This window comes from Bos taurus, chromosome 19, assembly GCF_002263795.3.
Source record: "Bos taurus isolate L1 Dominette 01449 registration number 42190680 breed Hereford chromosome 19, ARS-UCD2.0, whole genome shotgun sequence".
Lineage (NCBI taxonomy): Eukaryota > Metazoa > Chordata > Mammalia > Artiodactyla > Bovidae > Bos > Bos taurus.
Window position 1 is genome coordinate 17,285,128 of NC_037346.1, and position 16,241 is coordinate 17,301,368.

A 16,241-nucleotide genomic window follows, 5' to 3' on the forward strand; every position below is an offset into this window, starting at 1 on the left:
TTGGATGCCAAGAACACGTGTTCTGTCTGGGAGATTTCACAAGCTGGAGGAGGCTCCAGGCTGCGCTCTGAAGGAATGTGGGTTTGGGCAGTCAACCCTGGGAACACTGCTAAGAGGCCAGGAGCGTGGACTGCCTTCCTGTTGTGAACACAGCTGGGGTGGGGCAGGCACAAGGCTGGGCCACTCTCCCTACTGCAGTGGATTCCGGACTTTTGGCTACTCGGCTCCCGAGCTCCTGCTTAGACAGAGCTATGGTAACTGGGGTGACACCATCTTGATCAGCTGCTCCAGGGCACAAGGAGCTCTGGGGAGAGAAGGGTTAACATTGGCTAATGAGTACCAGGCACACAGTTGGGCATTTTGCATATACTGCTTCATTTAACTGGCATACCAACCCTGAGGGATTTTCCAGGCAAGAATACTGGAGTGGGTTGCCGTTTCCTGCCCCAGGGGATCTTCCTGACCCAGGGAAGCATCTGGACCCACATCTTCTGTCTCTTGCAATACCAGGTAGATTCTTCACCACTAAGCCACCTGAGAGGCTCAGTGAGGCAGCAACCTTGGTTTTTTACAGATGACAGAGCTTAGGACCAGAGAGATTAAGAAACTTGTCCAAGCTCACACAATGACTGAACCCAAGTTTGAATCTAATTCTGTCTGACTTCAAAGCGCTTGCTCATCTCATACTCAATTCCGATCCCTAGTTTCTTCTTCGTTCAGAATCTGAGTCTGCTGTTCCTGCTCCAGGGTAGGAGGTGGGGGTAGGGGTCATGGGAGAAAAGATCTATGACGATACACGAAGACACCAGTGAACTAGGGACTTGGGCTGTGTCCGTCCTCTGGATTTGAGACCTGGCTGGATCCCCAGCTCCCCGACCAGCTCCTCCCAAGAAAAGAGGCAAGTTCCGCCAACTCCCAAAGGGCTAGAAGAGACCCACCCCAAAGACGGTGCTTCCACCTCATCCACCAGGCGCCAACAGCAACCAGATCCAGAGACGTATTTGTCCTGAGCTAGAGACAAAAGGAAGACTATACAGGAGCAGAATCGCAGATCCTGCAGCCTGGCAGACGCTTTTAAGGTCTTCAGGAACCTCACTACTAAAGGATCAGGATCTCAGGGCTTGGGGGAGCAGGTGGTCCAGGACTTGCCAGGGCTCAGAGAAGAGATGGGAATGAGAAGAGACGGGAAGAGATGCTGGGAAACTTCTCCACTTCTAACCCCACACCTGTGGATGGTGTCTGAGAGGTTAAGGGCTCTCTTTGGCTAAGGGCTCTGGTCTGGGTTGAAATGCAGGGACAGTGACAGCTGTGGCGGTCACTGCAACCTTAGCGTGGTGGTTCCCAATCTGGTTACAAAAGCAGGTATTGAAAGGGAGGGAAAAGGACAAAAACAGGACTCTGGATACCTATGATGGAGCCCACAGATAGAAAAGTCAAAGTGGGGAGAGGTTTAGACTCCAGGTTTCCAATGCAGAGGGTGCGAATTTCATCCCTGGTCAGGAAGCTAAGATCCCACATGCCCCACGGCCGGCCAAGAAAACGGAACATAAACAACAGAAGCAATATTGTAACAAATTCAATAAAGACTTTAAAAATGGTCCATATATAAAGAAATCTTAAAAATATAAGAAAGAAAAGTCAAAGTAATTCTGAATATTTCCCATTCACAGCTCACCAGCAAGACAGGAAAGTTACCCAGCATGTGGTCAGCGTTGATAGGAGCAGACAATCCAATAAGGTGCCCCCCGTCATCAGGAATCCTTCCACCCTTCTATGAGAGTTGATCCCCAGCTTCCCTGTTGAGAATCCATCTTCTCAAGTGGGGAACTGGCATGTACTGTGCTAGTGAGAAGCCTCTTGCTTTTTAGGAGAAATTGTATGGATGACACATCTCAGTGATGAGCAAGGTCCCGATCTTGGGCTTGGGACCATGATGGGTTCTTGGTTCTCTAAAATCAGGATGAGGGATTTGCTGACTTGAATTAGGGCACGGAAAATGAAATGGGAACAGACATGGAGTTCCAAACATGCTTAACAGCACAGGATATGAACCAAGGCAGCTCCTGAGCCAGTGCCCACTCCAAAGAGCGAGGTTGACTCTGAGATCCCGGGAGGAAGCAAAGTATTCCAGGTGTTCCTATATGCTTGTGATGGAAATGATGGAATTTGGATGCATGTCTGGTGGCTCAGATGGTATAGAATCTGGCTGCAAAGCAGGAGACCCAGGTTTGATCCCTAGGTTGGGAAGATCCCTAAGTTGAGAAGGTAACGGCTACCCACTTCAGTATTTTTGCCTGGAGAATTCTGTGGATAGAGGAGCCTGGCGGGCTACAGTCCATGGAGCTGCAAAGAGTTGGACATGACTGAGCCACTAACACACACTGGATTAGGCAATTGTGATTCTGGGTCCTCCAAAGGTCTCAAATCGTAAAAAATGGTCCTCACCTTTCAATAACTGCCAAACAGATACCAAAGGAATGGGAACCCATCTTTTGTGGATGTCATTCCTAGTGTGGAAACTACTGCCTGGTGGTATTTTCACCTGTCTGAACTCTGGGGAGGAGGTCTCTGAATATTTTCAGTCAGACCCACAAGGCATCCTCGAGAGTCACAGCCCCTCTCCTTCCACCCTCAGTTCTCAGATATGTCCCACCACACCACGCACTTGCATCTGACTCAATAACCACACGCTGGAGGGAAAGCTAAGAATGTATTTACTCTCCACCTAGTGGTAGCTAGGTAAAATTGCAGGCATAATGATAAGGGAATGATCAACTCTACATTGCTCACCTTCAAACCCAAACCTATAAAGTGAAGTAGGCACTCAGATCCTCAGGGACCAGGCACGCAACACAAATAAACGAAAAAGGCCAAGTGAGAGAGGACAAGTATTGTCAAGAGAGGCAACTCCTCTTTAGTTCCAACTGATTGTCCACTTTGGAAAATGCAGATCAGAGCTGCTTCATCATGTTCTGATTGTTTGAGAGAAGCCAGAAATTCTGATTTTAATGTGAAACCTCCTGATGCTTAAGACGGTGGCTGGATTTTCTTAAAAGCACTAGGTGAGCTAAATACAGCTTACAGTCCTCCCGTTTTCAAAGCTCAGCTGTACAGATGGTGACTGTCATCTCCCCTAATTGTGGGATTAGACTGCCACTTACCAGCTGCCATTTGTAACTACAACAGAGGCACCAACTGCTTTACTACACAAACACAGCTGGACTCCCCAGCCGTGGAGAGCAACTAACTCTACAGGAAGAAGCGGAAGGCTCAGCTGAGCCACCCAGTCATGGCAGCAGACTGGCCCCTGTGACCAGTTGCTGGCCAGTTAGGCACTAAATGGCTGACTGCTCCTGAAGGAAGCCTTCGGGGCCTGGGAGGCCTTTATCTGGTTCAGAAGCTAAGGCTGCTTCTCGAAGGACTTCCAAGTGCTCCTCGGCGGCTGTCAGCGACTGATCAATCCAATCCAGGCCTCCGGTCAGGTGGCAGGCGTTCCTGGTCACCAACACCAGATGACTGACAGACAGCAGCAGGGCAGTTGTCCTAGAAAAAAAAAAAAAAACAGGATCAGCTTCCCTAGGATCTAAGGGACTTTGCCCTAAAGCCCAAAGGGACAGAGTCTAGACTAGGGTTCCCCAAGCTGGAGTCCCGTCCTCAAGAGGTGGCTAGGTATGTAATTTTAAAAGGGTTCCATGCTCAAATAAATTTGTGAACATCTGCGTTAAACAAAGGTAACTGAAGCCCTTCTCAGATGACGCACACGATTAAGTTCTAGGAAAAGAATGTAATACTCTTTGAGTCTCACTAACTTATTTAAGACTGGGAGCCCACGTTCTGCAACACATCCAATAACATCTCCCAGAAGAGGGTTCTGTGGGACAGTCTGGGTCTAGTCAATGGGATAAGCACATCTCCAGCTGCTGCCCACTTAAAGACAGGATCTTCATACCCCACCTTGGGCATCATGTATTGATTCTGAATCAATAAGACCCAGCGCTGGTTTACCACATTCTCACAAAAAATTTAACTGCAAACCAAACAGAGGAGGTGGCTTGCTTTTTCAGTATTGAAAAATTCACTGTAGAGCATCTTCTAAATAGTGAGTACGCATGATGCATTTGGGAATGCATTACAGATGACGAGCCCACGAACACAGCTGGGCAGTAATAGAAGTAGAGTAGAGAAACCAACAGAATTGCTGTGACCCACAGCCTGTCTGGCAATTATTACACAATGGGCCTGTGAAACAGTCATATAAATCTGAGAGACAAAGGAACATGCTTTGTTTTGTTTCTTTTTAAGTGGGTTTGCATTTGGCAGAGGAACATAACAATCTCAAAAGCGTAAGTATGCTCTGTGTATAAGGGCCGATCATGAGACAGGGTTCCTGGGCATGTACTGAGAAGGTGAGCACAGCTTTAGCTGACCTGTCACTTCCAGTCTCAATTCCTGCCCACCACCCACACCAGCGACCCACTGGGCAGTACTCACAGCTGAGGCGTGTCTGCTTCAGGGGTCCAAAGAGCAGAGAGAGCCATGGGGGCAATCGGAGGGTGGGGAGGTGCAGATAGGACTTAGCTTGGATGGACGTTTCATCACAGAAAATTCAAAACCTAAGACTGTTTCTTCCTCCTGCTCCTCTGGGGTTTCAGGAAGAACTCTGGCCACGAGCATCCAGCCAGGCCTGGCTCACTGGTTGGCTGACCCTTCACAGTGAAGTGAATGGTACCCAAAGCTGGGGCAGTCTTGGGAACCCAACAAAGCAGACTTCTCCACCACCACCAAAACAGCCAACCTCACAGATCTGGTAACATGGGGAGCTTTCAGCGTGAAAAGAGACACGACCACCCCACCCCTCTCACCGGGCATCTAGCAGCTTTGGGTCCAGCGGAGGGTACATGGATTTTACAACGTCGTCCACTCTGAGGGGAGGCAAAAGGTTTTCAGTATTTCCCTTTTCTTATGGCCTTTTCTCCTTCCTTCCTTTCCTCACCCCAAAGCTTCTCTTTAGACATTCCAGACCCAGCCTTTAGTGACTTTCTGTAACTGCATTCTCGGACAGGTACTTAAACAGAAAGACTTTAGAGACTTCCCTGGGGGGTCCAGTGGCTAAGACTCTGTGCTACCAATGCAGGGGGCCCAGGTTTGATCCTTGGTCAGGGAACTAGATCCCACATGCCACGATAAAGACCCAGTGCAGCCAAATAAATAAGTGAAAAATTAAATCTTTTAAAAACAAATAAATGAAAATAAATTTTAAAAGTTTAAATAGATAAAATTAATTAATTAAAAAGACTTTGACTTCTGTTTAGAGAATATTTCTTCTGGTTTTCAGTTCCAATGGATTAAAAAGTACAAGTTCACATATGTGAAATGATGTTCAAGATATACTACTACATCAAAAAGGCAAACTGCCAAACAAGATATAAAGTCTGATGGATCCTATTTGCATAAAAATGAATAAACAATAGCTATGACATTTGGCAGGAAGTGAGGGACCAGTCTGCAGAAATACTTACCATTGAACAGTGATTGATTACTTCCAGGAATTGGGATGGGGTGGGACTGGGGGGTGGCGAGTCCCTTCACTTTTCAGATTCTCTATTTCTGCAATTTTTAACTTTTACAAGTGCTTATTACTTTTGTATTTTTTTTTAAAAATAGTTACAGGTAGATATTCAGAACACTAAAAAAATGCTCCAAGTTTAATTTGGGTTCAAACTGCTCCACTGGATTTCTTGCAGCACATGATACAGTTCATAGTTAATTTTTTAAAAAATCAAATTCAAGAAGGAACTACTTATTCATCCTCATTTGCATGATTCAATGTTTTCATTCAAATTCTTGCTCCTGGACCATTTAGTCAAGAAGCAAAAAATAACAATGAGTTGTTTGATTTCCAAAAGCACTTGCAAACAGCCTTGAAGGTCCTTGTCTTGGGGCTGAGGGGCTGATGAGGAAGCGCAGGTGCATGGTCACTCAGTGCCCAATTTGGCCAGCCCTTTTTCCTACCCTGTAGGAGAAGACAATGGCAACCCACTCCAGTACTCTTGCCTGGAGAATCCATGGACAGAGGAGCCTGGAAGGCTACAGTCCATGGGGTTGCTAAGAGTTGGACACGACTGAGCGACTTCACTTTCACTTTCATGCACTGGAGAAGGAAATGGCAACCCATTCCAGTATTCTTGCCTGGAGAATCCCAGGGACAGAGGAGCCTGGTGGGCTGCCATCTATGCGGTCGCACAGAGTCGGACACAACTGATGCAACTTAGCAGCAGCAGCAGCAGCTGAAGCCACTCTTCTTGAAACTAGTATGCTATCAATACACTGCACAAAATAGAATAAGAAAAGCCATGGGGATAAAAGATGTGTGAGGGCAGAGAGAGCAAGGACCCTGACTGATTTATGGCAGGGATCATTCTGGAAGCAGTCCAAGGTGCTCAGTAGGACGGGCCAGTGAGCGCCCCGCGTGAGGTCCACCCTCTGAGCGCTTTCACACCCTCGCTCCAGCACCGCTGCTAGGCCTGACCCCCCAGGACTCCACTGGGACTCAGAAATCGCCCTCTGTCTCCTTCTCCAAGCCCCCCGGTGATGATGCCTTGTATCCTGGCGTCACAGGAATTTGCCAGGACCTGGGACGGCTCTTAGAAGTGACAGGAAGTATGAGCGAAGTCCAGCATATACTAGAGGAAGGGCTGGTGCTTGCTCGGAGCCTGGGTCCACTTCAGGCCAGGGGCCGACCTAGGCTGATCCCATTCCTGTAGCCACACCCGCCCGGGACAGCTCAGATCCTTCTGGATTATCTCCCTCCCACTGTCTCAACTCACTGAACTCCCTGGACGGAGTTCAAGTGCACCAACTCTTTAACCAACTCTTTCACGTTCCCTCCGAGGACTATTAGTGTTCCTTGAGATCCATCCCAGCCCACAGGCGAAAGCGAGGACCCCTGGAACTCAGGAGGCTGATTTAAGAAAACCTCCTGAACTGGGGGAAAAAACTCCTGACTCAGGCACATCCACATACCAGCCACTAGATGGCAGCCCCAACTTAGTACCACCCTTCCCTCTAAGAAACAGAGCTTTCTTTTCTTCACAAAACGGAGGCCAGATGAAGAAGGGGTGGAGCTGCTGTCGCCTGCAGTCCAGCCGGTTGCCTCCTACGTGGGATTCTGCAGACAGCCTGGAATCTGGGAGATATGAATGATCCCTTCACCTCCCACCCGGGCTTGGGGGCTGCTGGCCTGGCCATGGATGGGGCCGGGGCTGGTCTCAGTACAGATATCAGCTGGGGTGGGGCACACGGGAAGCTCACTGCTCACTGGGGTGTGGGCACCAGTGGCAAGTGCACTTGCTGGCCCAGAGCCCGGGAAGGTGTGCCCAGGGGAAGGAGAGCTGCCCCAGCTGGCATGGGATTGAGGAAGAGGGAGCTGGGGGGCCCTAGTCATATGCTGGCACTTCCCAAAAAACCTATGGGAGGGGTCACGCCGGAGGGGAGGGGAGCCTGTGACACCACCCTAGCCTGAAAAGTCTCCCAGCCTCTAAACCCTCCTGGGCTCTCTGGGAATGTGTGGGGCATAAACCATTCAAGTTGCCCCTGAAGCTGCTCAGGGGAGCCTGTCCCTTCCCCCACCCCCACTTCTGGCCCCCCGCCACCCTGGAGTGTGGGGACCTCACCTGGGGCTGATGCGCTTGGCCACCACAATGATGTCACTGACGCTGGCTGAGGTCTTCATCTTGGCCCCTGAGCCCATTGTCATGGCAACGAGCTTCTCGGTCAGAGTGTGACAGATCTACCGCAACAGGGAGCAGAGAGGTGATGAGGCGGGGACCCAGCCCCCAAGGGTTTCTGCCATCCCACGAAGACAAACACGCCACCACCACCCCCCATCCCACGGCTGGGCCCCCCTAACCTCAAGGACAGACTGAAGTGAAAAGCATGCAGAGATGAGAGGGATGGAAGAGGCAAACCCAAGGACACGGCCGGGTAAGGAGGGTGGGGTGGGAACCTCAGACCAGGGCCAGGGTTTCTCGGCTTAAGAGAAGTCTGAGCTGAAATAATCTGTCCTAAGAAAAATCATGTGCTCTAACTTCATCCTCTCCCTTCAGGGCCAAAACCTATTTTCTCTCTCGATTCCTTCACCTCCTGGCTTTGTCTTCCAAAATGATAAAGATCTCTGCAGGCATCCTCAGAAACATGGCCAGATAAGCAGAATTTATATCAACAATTTTCTGGGATAACATTTTAGCATGTTTGTCATGAGGATGATAAAAGGGCCGTGGGGGGGGGGGGGCCGGGAAGGAAAATGGCAAGACTGGGACACACGGCCTCCTTCTCGTCATCCACCAGCGCGCCGGCCACCCCTAAAGCTTTGCTCCTCACTGTCGTGCCCCCCACAGTGTCAGAACCTGGATGTGCTTCTGTCCCTGGGGAAGAATTTCCATCAACTTCATCACATATACGTGGGGCTGGAAGAGAGGCAGAAAGAAGCCCGAGAGCCCACCCAGGGGACAGCCCAGGCCCTTCCCTCGAGGCCCCACCACAGGGTCTCCAGGGCAGGTGGCCAAGCAGCAGGGCTTCGAGCACTCAAGAGGAAGCTGAGAGGGTCTCAGGATGGACCACTGAGCCCAGTAAGACTCCTTACGGCTGATTTATCCCGCACCTCAGCTGCCATTCATCCCCCTCCTCTAACAGATAAGGGCAGGGGACAAAACCCAAAGATAGGACACATCCCGGCTGGGAGAAGGAAGACGTAATGTGGCATCGCCGCTCCAGTCATTAGACCTGTCCATCCCCATCTGTAACCACGGAGTGAGGTAAGTCAGAAGGGGAAAAACAAACATCGTATAGTAACGCACAGAAACGGAATCTAGAAAGACGGTACTGATGAACCTATTTGCAGGGCAGCAAGGGAGATGCAGACATAGAGAACAGACTTACAGATACAGCGCGGGGAGGAAGGAGAGGGTGGGATGAGTGGAGAGAGTAGTGTGGAAACACACATCACCATATGTGAAACAGACAGGCAGTGGGAACGTGCTGTATGACTCAGGCAACTCAAACCGGGGCTCTGAGACAACCTAAAGGGGTGCGATGAAGTGGGAGGTGGGAGGGAGGTTCGAGAGGGAGGGGACATATGTATACCTATGGCTGATTCGTGTTGCTGTATAGCGGAAACCAACACAGTATTGTAAAGCAATCATATTTCAATTAAAAATAAATAAAGTTTTTTAAAAAGAGCTTCTTGGAACTCAACAATAAGCCTGGACTCTGGGACAACATCTTCCCAGGCACTTCTTTGTCCCCTAAAAGAATAGCTAAAGAAGAAGTGCGACAAATGACTTTTTAATATTTTGTACTGAATGACACTTAAGTGTCATTTTCAAATGACACACTTCACACACTTCAAAAAAGCTGCCTTTTTTGAGATCTTGAATAATTGCTAGACAAAGAGAGAAAAGTGTGGTTTCCCAGGCTACTACTGAAATGAACAATATTTGCCACTGGCCAAACACTTCAATATTATTATTGTCCTAATAAGTCTGAGAATGTAAGGCAAGAACTGGTAAGCAAATGCTAAAACTGTAAAAATTATCCCAAAACAATAAAAATTACCCCAAACTATAAAAATTACACAAAACTGTAAAAATTGCCCTAAATGCAAATTGGATGCAACTCTCCACCCTGTCCTGGAGGCTGTTGGCTTTAAAACAAAAAACAGTCTGCTCTCAGGCTGAAGTATCATGGTTTGGATTTTTTAACACTGATTGATCGTCCTGTCTGGCTGACCACTGTCACAGAGAGGGCTGGTGAGGAACTTTCTAGTAACTGGAGATGCCCTAATACAGAGCTCAACTCGCTTCAAGGGCTGAGCCCTCAGTTCATGCAAGTGTCCAGGAGAAGCTGAGAACTGCCCTTCCCCCAAATGGCTGCGGTCTTGCTCTGCTATTCTGCACACAGCTTTCTGCCTGGTCAGTGAACATGTGATTGGTGACTGTCTCTGCTATCTTTCCACCGGCCACTGTACTGTGAGGATCAGGTGGAGTAAAGCCTTTGAAAGGGCCTCCAGAATTCAAAGGAGAACAGACCAGAAGCGGAAATGAACAGAAGGAACTCCAAGAGTTACAAGAGGCCTCCTGCAGGGATCAGTGCTCCTCCCAAAGTCCCTCCTCCTGGACAGTCTGTGCACCCAGATGCTTTGGTGACCACCCCCTTATTCTCCTGGGGAAATCAAAGAGTATTACCTTCAAGATGGCGATGCAGTGGGACATGAGACCCCTGGGGAGACAAGAAGCATTTGTCAGGGCTTCTCCAGAGAGGCCCACCTCCCTCCAGCCACCACCTCCATGCCTCCTCCAGCTCTGACCCCCAGGCACGGCTGGACACCACCTGAGAGCCGGGACACCTCAGCGGTAAAATGAACAAGCCCAGGAGCTAAAGCAGGAAGCCCTTTCTTTCCCCTGTCTTCCCCTTTCCCCTCCAGCACCCAACAGACTCCTCCAGCTAGTGCCACAACCTGAGCTTCGGAGACTGTTCCCTCCACCCAGGGAATCCTTCCCCGTATCCTCTGCCTGGTGAACTCATCTTTCAAGTCCTGAAGAGATTGCCCTGGCGGTCCAGCGATTAAGACTTCAAGCTTCCACTGCAGGGAGTAGGGGTTCTATCTCCAGTAGGAGCCGGAGAGAAGCTCCCCATGCTGCAAATGCAGCCAAAAAAAAATGGAAAACAAAAAGACCTGGGACGAAAGGCGCCCACTCTGGGAAAGCCTTTAGAGGTCCACCCCGCTCCTCTAGCCCAGCAACTTCATAGACGCCGCCTCCTCCGTGTGCTCACTGCACCTGAAGAGACCCACCCCTTCCCTCCATCATTTCCAAAATAGTCTTATTTAGTAGAATTCTGTCTCCACCACCAGTTTCAAAGCTGCATTGTCTGGCCCAGAGCCTGCACATCACACCGGTTAACACCCACCCAGTGAATGAAGGGCTGAGCGACAGGGAAGGGGGCAACACACACTTCTGAACCCGCAGCGGGGTGGAGGGATCCCCGAGGGACCCTAGAGACAAAGACTGCATCCCTGGAGCCTGAGGGCCATATTCACGGGCACCTCAAGGATAACCCAAGCACATCACGGTGACTTTATAACACCTCTGCCACACATCTACAGGCCTCAGTGTTTGGGTCTGCAAAATGGGGAAAGTGAGGACAGTCACCGTGGTGTCACACTCTAGGTCCCCCCACAGTGAGGGTAGGGGAACGCAGCAATGGACACAGTGCTCCAGGGTGCTCAGCCAAGCTCGGGCAAAGGAAGCCAGGAAAGGGGACCCAGGAGCCCAATTCGCCACCCACTGGCGGCTGGAGAAAAGCGAACAGTCCCCAAGGCCTTACGAGGCATCTTCGATCCAGTCTTCGTTCTCCAGAATGGCCTCGATGTGAGGGTTGGTGATGACAACGTCATCCAGTTCTAGCTCAGAGGGCTCAGACTGGGTCTCCATGGCGCCAATGAGGTCCACGATGGGCCTGGAAGGAAGAGCCCAGGTGAGTGGGTTCCTGCCGACTCTCTCCTCATCAAGGCCCACTCACCCTCTGAAAGGATAAGTGGAATGAGTAAGTGAAAGCAAGAACTTGTTCTAGATCCAAACCGAAGGTGAGTGGGACTTCGGTGCGGGCCAGGCACATGGTGAGGGAGTGAGTCAAGGAGGCAGGGCACAGGAACACAAGAAAAAACGACACACAACAAGAAGAGCTGCTCAGAGAAAGGCAGGGCTACAACCATAGTCATCACAAAGATATCCTACACAGGGATGCTTTTTCAGGACAAAACATCCATTTGTAACTTGTTTCCCCTTCAAGCCTACCTTTTATGGAGAAGCTCAAGTTCCTATTACCCAAACTGACCTGCACCCCCTACTAGTTCTGTAGAATCAGCTTCTGGGAGCCACCTTGGTCCACCCGCATGATCCTACCCCCTCCAAGTTATACTAGAGAAGAGGGGGATGTAAAAACACCTCCTACTTTAAAACAGGGGTTCTTGAAAACATGAGACACCATCGCAGAGCTTTCCTGGGTCACACAAATGGGCATTTACTAATTATGACCACTCGACAGACATGCTGATAGGATTCAAACAAAGGGGTAAGAGAAACTCAGGGTTTAGTGGTCAGTGTCCCTTGGGATGTAGGAATTAAAATATCCCTAACCTGAAAATAAGATCTTGATTACCAAGTAGGTTTCATGTGAAGAACATCATGAAGAAATCTGCGCAGAGATGAGACATGATCTTATGCTGGGGTTTTGCAACCCCCAAGTGTCTACTGCTTCAGTGTGTGGCTTGGAGTGCAGGGCATCAGATTTCTGCTCCTATGAGGTTGGTTGGGGGCCTTCCCAGGTGGTGCTGGCGGTAAAGAACCCACCTACCACTGTAGGAGACATAAGAGACCCAGGTTCTATCCCTGGGTCAGGAAGATCCCCTGGAGGAGGGCAAGGCAACCCACTCGAGTATTCTTGCCTGAAGAATCCCATGGACAGGGGAGCCTGGCGGGCTCTGGTCCACAGGGTCAAGCAAAGTCAGACACGACTGAAGCGACTCAGCACTCACGGACGCACGAGGTTGGTTAGAAAGGGGTTGTGCTGTGCTGTGCTTAGTCGCTCAGTTGTGTCCAACTCTTTTCAAGCCCCTGGACTGTAGCCCACCAGGTTCCTCTGTCCATGATTTGGCCTGCTCAGTTGTTAAGTGGACAGCTGGGGATAGACGGGTGCTAGATGAACAAGTTCACAGACAGAGTCCAAGGCAGTTCAGGATGCTGGGGAGCTTATGGAACATTCTTAGGCTCTGAGATCTTTACTGGGAATGACAGCCTTAGGGTACCATTTTCGAGATAAAAGTTGAGTGACAGTTGCCCAGCACCAAACTTCTTTTCTCTTTTGTTGGCGCTTCAGGGCACAGTTCCTCTCTCGTCCTTTCCCTCCCTGGGCCACTCACTTGGAATCATAGCACTGCAGGAGGTCTCGAGGCCGACAGTAGCGCTGCCTGCAAACCACCACCAAGGCTGCAAAGGAGGCCAGAAAGATGGTGGCCAGCACGCCTATGGCAACAATCACCACGGTCTCCATGCTTCCAGCTGGCTCCCTCAGTCCTGGTCAGTCCCCCTCATGGGCTGAAGCTGGCAAGACACAAGGGTTGAGCAGCCTGGTGAAGCAGCAGCAAAAGAGTGGGGTCTTACCTGCCTTCCGCTCCACCTGTGGACACCCGAGGGCCTGAACAGAATCAAGACACATTTTAGGTCATGCCCCAAATGTTATCTTTTCCTTTACTACTGGGTTGGCCAAAAAGTTCATTCCAGTTTTTGTGGAAGATGTTATGGGAAAACTTGAATGAACTTCTTGGCCAACCGAATCAAAGCCTTTGCTCCCCAGTTGGAGCAGGATGGCCTCTTCGGCCGGGGACAAAAGGATATACTGTCAGTAGCGCTGCTGTTTCCGTATCCACACCAGGCACCAGAAGGAACACCCACCTAAGAAGAAGGGCGGGACTGTATTCACTGAGGGTCTGTCTGTGCCAGGCACTTGGTGGTACGTGTTTATCCTTCTAACAATCCTATGAGGACGGTGTTAGTATCCCCATTTTACAGTTGAGAAAACTGAGGCCCAGAGAGGTTAAGTAATTTGTCCAAGTCTATGTAGTCAGGAAGCATAAAGTCATCCACTCAAACGGAGACGGATTATCACCTGCCTTGTCCTTTCTAAGGAGAAAAGAGGATTCTAAACATTCTAGGGTAAGTTTTGATCTTGAGTTTCAGTCTTGGAAATGTTGCTGTTGTTTAGCCACTGAGTTGTGTCTGACTCTTTGCAGCCTCATGGACTGTAGCCCGCCAGGCTCCTCTGTCCATAGGATTTCCCAGGCAAGAATACTGGAGCGAGTTGCCATTTCCTTCTCCAGGGGATCTTCCTGATCCAGGAATGGAACCCATGTCTCCTGCATCAGCAAGTGGATACTTTATCACTGAGCCACCAAGGAAGTCCCGTTGGAAACTTACAACTGGTATTAAACTGTCTGTCGTCTGTTTATTGCCTGTTTTCATTTAGGAGGTTATTTCACACCTATTTTAACCTCACAGGCTGGAGAAGCAATGGCATCTCAGAGAAGTATGTATTCACAATGTTATTTCATTGTAGGTCTCCCACTTGTGTCCTTCTGAGCCAGTCTTCCTCCCTTTCTGGGCTTTAATTTCTGCACCTGTAAAAAAGGGTGCTTTGACATAGAATTCTAACTCCAGGACTCAGGACAGACAAACCATTTCAACTTAGTGTGCATGTGCCACATCCAGAAGTACATGAAAAGAGAGTACCAGTGTTTGCAAGATACTTTCTGGGAAGGCTTTTCGCCCAGAGCTGGTGATGCTTGAGCTGGGTTTTGACGCTTGAATAGGAGTTTTCCGGGTGGACTTGGCTGGCTCAAAGTGCCAATGAAGCCGGCTCAGAGGACTCACAGAGCTGCTGTCCCACCTGGCTGTGCACTTGCCCACAAGGGTGAGAAGACTGAGCTCTACCTTTTTCATCTCTGATTGTGTTAGGAGGAGGCGTGGGGGTGTCCTGCTCGGTGACCGTGGATGTGTTTCTCTGTACTGTCCCTCCTAAAGGGCTCCCTCCTTCAGCCCTTTTCTTTTCCTTCCCCTCTCATTTCTCACTCTCTTCACTTGCCCTCGCTCAGCTTTCCGCTCCATTCCCGGCTCTTTTTCCCCTCCCCTAGTCTCAGGCTTTCTCGGCTTTTCCCTTCCCCTCCCCCCGCCCTGGGTCTCCAAAGACCACCCGCTTTGTTTCCTCTCTTCCAGTGCGAAGTTTCGGGTGTGTTTCTCTGCGTGCACCAGCTTTTCTCTCGAGTCGTTGCGGTCTCTCTCCGCGATCGGTCTGCGTGAGTGTTTCTTCGTGTGTTTCCCTTTTTCTTTGTGTTATTTTCTGTGTGTTTCCGGATGAGTTATTCTGTTTCCCTCTAGTGGGTTCTAAATCCACAAGGAGAAAACAAGACCCAAGACCCCATCTCCTTCCTTCTGCGCGGCGCACCGCCCCCCGCCCCGACCCAGAACACCCACCCCACACCCAGGTCGTCGGGAGGGAACCCCACGCGCCCCGGCGCGCGCCACGCGGGGCCCGATGGCTCCGAGGCGCAGGCTCCAACTTAGCCCGCTCGCGGGCGCCGGGCTCCCCTCCCCCGCCGCACCCTTTCCCCCCACCCCCCACCCCCGCGTACCCCGCTCCGAAGGGGCGGTGGGCTGGGAGCCCCGGGCCCCAGCTCCGCGGCGCGCCAGGCTCACCCACCTGCGGCTGCGGCTGCGGCTGCGGCTCCGGGACGCAGGCGGGGGCGCTCCCGCGGCCGGGCCCCCCGCGATGGCCGAGTCGGGGCGCGGGACTGGCGGCCGCCGGCGAGCGGGGCATGCCGGGAAGGCGCGGAGATAAGTCCGGGCGGCCAAGCCCCCGGCGGCGGCGCGGGCGGGGGAGCCGCGGGCCGAGCATCCAAATCCCCCGCTGCCAGGCGCCGCCGTCACCGCCAGGCCCCCGGGCCGGCCGGGGGTTGGGGCCGCGAGAGGCCCCGGGCAGCTGCGGGGCAGTCGCTCAGCGACCCGACGGGCGGTCCCTGCACCCCCGCGGGGGCCGGGCGGGGCGGGGAGGGGGCGCCGAGGAACTGGCCGTCCCCTGGGGTTGGGGAGCGCCCCGCGGCCCCGCATTGTGGCTGGTCCCGGAGCGGGTCTACTCCGCTGTTCGCTGGCTGGTTTACATCCTGGCTCTGCGGCTCACTGGGCTTCCCTGGTGGCTCAGACGGTAAAGAATCCGCCTCCAATGAGGGAGACGTGGGTTCGATCCCTGGATCGGGAAGAGCTCCTGGAGGAGGGCTTGGCAACCCACTCCAGTATTCTTGCTTGGAGAATCCCCATGAACAGGGGAGCCTGGCAGGCTACATACAGTCCACGGGGTCGCAAAGAATCGGACGCGACTGAACAACCAAGCACAATCACACTGCCACTCACTAGCTTGTACACTAGCTTGTACACCTAGCGGGTACCTTGGTTTCTTCCTCTGCCAAAGGGACCAGGACTTATAAGCATCCTGAGTTAAATGTCCAGATGCGGACCATGTTGGGCCCAGGATCAGTGGTGAATCAGTAGTAGCTCTTATGATAGACTGAGCCCCACTGGGTAGTGACAGGCAGCCCCGTCCCTACCAATCGCCTGTCAGGGACAAGGGTAGGAATA

The 16,241-nt window shown here is 51.4% G+C and overlaps 1 protein-coding gene across 3 annotated transcripts; it reads right to left on the reverse strand.

The window, feature by feature from the left end:
• Positions 1–2,697: 2,697 nt before the first annotated feature.
• TMEM98 (transmembrane protein 98) lies at positions 2,698–15,419 on the reverse strand. Of its 3 annotated transcripts, none has more exons than XM_024980011.2 (7): positions 15,242–15,419; positions 12,977–13,157; positions 11,383–11,514; positions 10,242–10,275; positions 7,674–7,789; positions 4,863–4,922; positions 2,698–3,543 (listed from the first exon to the last, which is right to left on the reverse strand). In XM_024980011.2, exons 2-7 carry the CDS (start codon positions 13,105–13,107, stop codon positions 3,336–3,338), a joined length of 681 nt encoding a protein of 226 aa, XP_024835779.1. In that variant the 5' UTR covers positions 13,108–13,157; positions 15,242–15,419; the 3' UTR covers positions 2,698–3,335.
• Between the last annotated feature and the right edge of the window lie 822 nt (positions 15,420–16,241).